The sequence below is a fragment of the Corvus kubaryi genome, unplaced genomic scaffold (assembly GCF_017639235.1).
Source record: "Corvus kubaryi isolate FWS band 111438036 unplaced genomic scaffold, C.kubaryi_AGA036_p1.0 37947, whole genome shotgun sequence".
NCBI lineage: Eukaryota > Metazoa > Chordata > Aves > Passeriformes > Corvidae > Corvus > Corvus kubaryi.
Genome location: NW_024581155.1, coordinates 37,775 through 43,997, shown reverse-complemented (window position 1 = coordinate 43,997; position 6,223 = coordinate 37,775). Strand labels below are relative to the sequence as shown.

Genomic DNA, 6,223 nt, shown 5'->3' with positions numbered 1-6,223 from the left:
GGATGGATGGATGGATGGATGGATGGATGGATGGATGGATGGATGGATGGATGGAAAGAGGGCTGTGGAATCCCAAAGGATGGATGGGCAGGACAGCTCCACGTGCTGGGGTGACCAGGCTGGTTTTCCCATGTCCCCACTGCCCCCCACCTCGTTTGTAATTGTTTGCTCCCGGTAAAACCACTCACGGATTTCATCTGGCACCAGCTGAGCTCAGCTCCACAATTAGCAGATCCAGACACCTTGGCAGGGGGGTGTTTAGGGGGGGAATAACAGCCCCCCCATGCCCCAAACACATTAATGCCATTAAACAGCTCCGGGGGGGCTGTGTTTGCTGCACGGCCCCCCCTCCATCCCCCGATACAGACACAAACATCTTCCCAGATGGAAAATTCTGCTCTTGGCCAGCACCAGTGGATGGGGGGGGACGGGAGAAGGGGGGGGCAACATGAGCTGCTCTCCCCAGGGACCCCATCCCACGGCTCCACTGGCCTCCCACAGCCCTCCCGGGACAGGAAGGGACGTGTCCAGTTTGGGAAGGTGTCAGGGAGAACTGGGGATGGTGGTGTTGGGGCTGGGGGGTTACAACGGGGTGGGGGGGGTCTCTCCCCCACTCCTTACAGGCGCTGATGTCCCTGTCACCCCTCGCAGCTGGGACCGGAAGAATAATCCTGAACCCTGGAATAAGCTGAGCCCCACAGACCAGTATAAAGTGAGTACTGGGTGAACTGGGGGGCTGGCAGTGTGGCGGCGGGGAGGTAGCCACATTTAGGGCAAAACACCGAGTTTTTCTCTGGAAGGGGAAAGGGGGGATCAGCCCTGGAGCAGAGCCCCCCAACTCCTTGTGCTCCAATTTGGGGAGGGGGCTCTCTGTGCCCCCCCCCATGGCCAAGGCCAGGCTGCAGTGACACCTCCCTCCCTTCTCCAGTTTCTGGCAGTTTCCACTGACTACAAGAACCTCAAGAAGGACCGTCCCAGCTTCTGAGCCACCTCTGGGACGTGCTGGGCTGGAGGGGGAGCCCACCCCTCCCCCAAAAACTCCCTCACGGCCCCCCCCAGCTCTGCCACAGCCACCACACACAGCTCCCCCTGCTTCCCCAGCACCCCCAAACCGCGTGGTCGTGCCAGCCCCCCCAGTAAACCACGTCCCCGTGGGTGCCCCTGCGCCCCTCACCTCGTGACTGTAATTAACTCGTAGGACAGTAATAAATTAATGGGGGGGCAGGGGCGGCAAATGGGATTTTTTTACGGTTTCCCAGAGCCAGGAACACAGGAGATGTTATCACCCCCCCGGGAAGGCTGGGGCGGGGGGGGGGTCGCATCCTGCTGGAAGCAGGACAAGCCCTCGGATGCTGTTTCCGCTCTCCCACGCTCCAGGATCGCCCCTACCCCGGCCCCTGTGGAGAAGGGAAGAGCTGGGAGGGGTGGAGGGGTCACACCCACACGTGCGAGCGATGTCCTGGATGCGTGTGCACCCCCCCCGGGGATACGTGACACGGGGCAGGGTGCAGCTGGTGCCCATCTGGGCAGGAAAAAGGGGGGAAAGATCCCAAGCTATGGCCCCCACACTCGACCCCACAGCTCAGCGTCACCCCCTGCCCTCAGAGCCCACCGGGGGAAGCACCAGGATGGGGACACTGAGGCATGAGACCTCCCCCTGCCCCGGGTCTCCTGGCATGGTGCTGAGGGGCTCCAGCGACCCAACCCCCACCTCCCTCTGCCCCCCAGCACAGCACCCACACACCTCCAGGCTCTGCCCCCACGTTTATTAGCAACCCCTTCCCATAGAAAAGTGCAAGATGAGGCTGGAACAAGCGGTGCCCCCCGCCCCAAGCAGGGGCTGGGGGGGGTCTCTGTACCCTAACACTGAGAGCAAGACGGGCGTGCGCTGCCCGCACCCCGGGGACGCAGCACCCAGAGGTGATAACGGGGAAGAAGGGGAGGAGGGAAGGCAGAGGGTGGGTCTCAGCCTCTCCCTGTTCCCCCCAGTGACCCCAGCCTGGCAGGAGGAGTGCCCCCCCCCTCAGTGGTCGCTGAAGCCGGGCATGGGGAAGGCACGAGCGAAGGTCTCGACGCGCTGGCGAAGGTTGCTCAGGCGCTGCTGCGTCTCCGAGTCCTGCAGCAGGAAAGTCTTGAAGTCCTGGAGCTTACCTGGGGGTGGGGGGCAGCAGGTGAGGAGGGCGGGACCCCACAGCAGCCCCATCCCTTCCCAGGTACCCGCGATGGGCGCTGGCACCGGTGTGGGGAGCAGGGCTGGCACCACGAGGGGAGCAGGGCTGGCACCACGAGGGCAGCAGGGCTGACGGACACCCAGGAAGAGGGAAATGGGGGGAGACCCCCCTGTCGCTCACTGGTTTTGCTCTTGACGTCCAGGGCCAGTGTGATGCCCTCATCGATGAACTCCACGACCTTCTGGAAATCCTCCTCACGGAATTGGCGGGAGGTCAGCGCGGGGGCACCTGGGGACAGAGCCCATCAGGGATGGGACCACTGTGGGGGCACCAGCCCCACAAGGAGCTCCCAGAGTCCCAGCCCCTCACTGGGGCTCCCCCAGTCCTGGTCCCCATGGGGTCTTGCCCCCTTTCCGGGCCAAAACCGGCTCCGAATTCCCACTTGGAGTCCTCAGAGAAGGGTGAAACAGGGTGGGGATGCTGTGGGGTGAAAGCCTGGGGAGCCCCCACCCCAGGGATGGACCCTCGGTCCCTCACCGAGGCGCAGCCCCCCTGGCGTCAGCGCGCTCTTGTCCCCCGGGCACGTGTTCTTGTTGGCGGTGATGGAGACGAGCTCCAGCACCCGCTCCGCCCGCGCCCCATCGATGCCCTTGGGCCGCAGGTCCACCAGCACCAGGTGGTTGTCGGTGCCACCTGGGGAGCAAAGGAGAGGGGTGAGGACCCCTGAGCACCCCCAGACCCCCACGCCACCCCTTTCCTGCTCTGCAGTGCTGCCTCTGTTCCACCTCACCCCCCCCCAATCCCCCTGCACTCCCCACTGCTGCCCCGAGACCGAGCGGGGCCACTCGTCCCCCATCACAGCTCACCCCTCTTGTCCCCAAAACCATGGGGCTGAGCATTACCTGACACCAGGGTGTACCCGCGCTGCAGCAGCGCCTGTGCCATGGCCTTGGCGTTCCTCAGCACCTGCTGGCAGTACTCCTGGAAGGCCGGGGAGCTGGCCTGGCAGCGGGGACACCCCATCAGCACCGGGGGGCCAGGTCACTCCCCGCCCCGAGCCCCCTATCCCAGCACAGACCTGTTTGAGGGCCACAGCCACGGCAGCAATGGCGTGGTTGTGGGGTCCCCCTTGCAGGGAAGGGAACACGGAGAAATTGATCCTGTCCTCGAGGTCGTAGAGGGTCTCCTTCCCTGTCTTCTTGTCCATGGAGCGCACGCCCTTGCGGTAGAAGATCAACCCCGACCTGGTGGCAAGAGACGCTGGCACCGCTCCTCCCATGGGTGACACCACCCCCATGGTGGGGGACGAGTGGCCTTGCTCATCGAGTGGCAGCTCCATCCTCATGGGGGGAGTCCCAGGGGTTCCCGAGTGGTCACAGCCTCACCTGGCGCCGCGCAGGGTCTTGTGTGTGGTGCTGGTGACCACATCCGCGTGCTCGAAGGGCGACGGGATGGCCTTGGCCGCCACCAGCCCGCTGATGTGGGCCATGTCCGCCAGCAGGTACGCCTTGACCTCCTCGCACACCTGGGGACACCGCGGTCACCTGCTGGCCCCAGACCCCCGTCCCCAGCCCCAGGCCCCTCCCCACGTACCCTCTTGATGCGGGCGTAGTCGATGAGCCGGGCGTAGGCGCTGGTGCCCGCGATGATGAGCCGGGGACGGAAGAGCCGCGCCGTCACCTCCAGCTGGGCGTAATTGATCAGCCCAGTGGCCGGCTGTGAGGGACAGACAGACAGACAGACGGGTCAATCAGTCCAGGGACAGACAGACACAGAGACAGACAGAAAGATGGGTCAGTCAGCCCAGGGCTGGATGGACAGACAGACAGAACTTGGTCAGTCAGCCCTGTGGCCAGCTGTAAGGGACAGACAGACAGATTGGTCAGTCCAGGGACAGACAAGCAGGTCAGTCAGGCCAGGGACAGACAGACAGACAGGTCAGTCAGCCCCAGGGATGGCTGCGAGGGATGGACAGACAGACAAGAGAGCTTGGTCAGTTAGTCCAGAAACAGCCAGCCTGGTCATCCTGGGAATGGACAAATGGACAGACAGACAGACCCCTCTGCCCCCTGCCCTGAGCACAGCACGTCCAGCTGAGGCCTGGGCATCTCCTGTGGCACTGGGACACGTTGGGACATAAGAGGAGACAGAGGGCAGGGGTTTGGCAGAGCAGCTCGGACACCTCGGGGACACCTCGGGGACAGCTCAGGGCTCACCCCTCAGCTACAGACCCTCCCTTCCCCCAGCTCACATCAAGCTTGTAGGGCATCGACTCGAAGAAGATGGAGGTGGCCGAGATCCTCTTGACGTCGGTCATGTACCCGTGCGTGAGGCTGCGGGGAGGGCAGGGGGTGAGGCCGGGACCCCGGGGGGGCAGTGGCCCCCAGGCTGCCCCCCCCCAGCTCCCCACGTACTGGCCCCCGTCAGGCAGGTCCAGCCCCATCAGGCGGTCGTGGGGCTGCAGCAGGGCCGTGTAGGCGGCGAAGTTGGCCGGGGAGCCCGAGTAGGGCTGGACGTTGACGCCCCAGCGCGTGGGGTCCAGGTCGAAAGCCTCCAGCGCCCGCTGCTCGCACAGCAGCTCGATCTGATCCACCACCTCGGCCCCCCCCGTAGTACCTGGGAGACAGGGTGGGGTCACCAGGGGCTCCCCACTGCCACCCCCCCCACCCGACCCCATGGGGTGCAGAGGGCAGCCCCCACTTGGGAGCACCCAGTCCTGCCCCGGGGCTCCCCTGGGCAGCTGAACCCCCAACGTCCCCCCAGCCCACTCCCCGCTTTACCTCTTCCCAGGATACCCCTCCGAGTACTTGTTGTTGAGGCAGGAGCCCAGGGCTTCCAGTGCCGCCCGGCTGCAGAAATTCTGGGGGGAAAAGGTGGATGGGAATCGGAGCAGCCAAACCCCCCCTACACAGGGGGTCCCCCAGGCCCGTCCCCACCCATGCCCGAGCCCCCCGGCCCCCACCTCAGAGGCGATGAGCTCCAGCCCCCGGCACTGCCGATCCTTCTCCTTCTGCACCAGGCTCCACATTTCGGGGTCGCTCTCGGCCAGGCTCTCCTGCCCCGTCCACCCCGGCACGTGCCCGGCGGCGGCGGTGGCGGCAGCGGGGCCGTGCTGTGCCCGCTGGCTGCCGGTGCCCACCCGGCCCCCCCATCGCTGCAGGGTCTGTGCAGAGAGGGGGGGACAGGTTGTGACCCCTGGAGCTGCCCCAACCTGTCCCAGGACCTGCAGGTGACAGTGGCAGGAGCAGCACCCCGTGTTCTGTCTCCAGTCACCGGTGTCACCCCGCAAGGTGGGCGCATGGGGACCTCAGGGACCCCACAGGGCACGTGGAGACTCCTCCACGGTCCCCCCAAGGCACATGGGGACCCCCTCAAGCTCCACAAAGGGCACACGGGGACCCCCAAGGACCCGTAAGGAACATGGGCAACCCCCAGGAACGTCACAAGACACATGAAGACCCCCCCCCGAAGCTCTCCACAGAATACACAGGGACCCCACAAACCACATGGGGACCCCTCCCAGGTTCCCACAAGGCACAAGGGGACCCCCAAGACACACGGGTACCCCCCCAAGCTCTCCACAGGGTACACAGGGACCCCACAAGTCACATGGGGATCCCCCCAAAGCTCCCATAAGGCACATGAGGACCTCCAAGGACCCCACAGGGTACATGAAGACCCCCTCAAGGTCCTCACAAGGCACACAGGGACTCTCCCAAGGCACCTGAGGATCCTCCCCAAGTTTCCCACAAGGCGCTCAGGGATCCCCCCCCCCAAGCTCGCGCGCACACCCATGGGACCCTCCCCTCGTTGGACCCGGTGCTACCGGGGGGCGGCCGTGGGGGGGACCCCCTCAGAGTCCCCGTGCACAACCAAGGGGGCCCCCAGTGCCCCCCTCAGCCCGGTGCCCGGTGCCGGGTGATGTAACCGCCGCCGCCCCATTGCATCACCCGCGGGGCCGCGGGCACCGGGCAGGGGCCAAGGCCGGTGGCGGTGGCTGTCCCGGCCCCGGGGACTTTGGGACGGACGCAAAGTCCGCGGGGGGGGGGGGG

At 65.7% G+C, this 6,223-nt stretch overlaps 1 protein-coding gene across 1 annotated transcript; it reads right to left on the bottom strand.

The window, feature by feature from the left end:
• Positions 1 to 1,747: 1,747 nt before the first annotated feature.
• LOC121672122 (serine hydroxymethyltransferase, mitochondrial-like) lies at positions 1,748 to 5,905 on the bottom strand. The gene is made up of 11 exons (XM_042044641.1): positions 5,134 to 5,905; positions 4,952 to 5,031; positions 4,586 to 4,787; positions 4,423 to 4,504; positions 3,765 to 3,887; positions 3,557 to 3,696; positions 3,250 to 3,415; positions 3,074 to 3,173; positions 2,709 to 2,864; positions 2,352 to 2,459; positions 1,748 to 2,151 (listed from the first exon to the last, which is right to left on the bottom strand). The coding sequence occupies exons 1-11, from the start codon at positions 5,622 to 5,624 to the stop codon at positions 2,024 to 2,026; spliced, it is 1,776 nt and encodes a 591-aa protein (XP_041900575.1). The 5' UTR covers positions 5,625 to 5,905; the 3' UTR covers positions 1,748 to 2,023.
• Between the last annotated feature and the right edge of the window lie 318 nt (positions 5,906 to 6,223).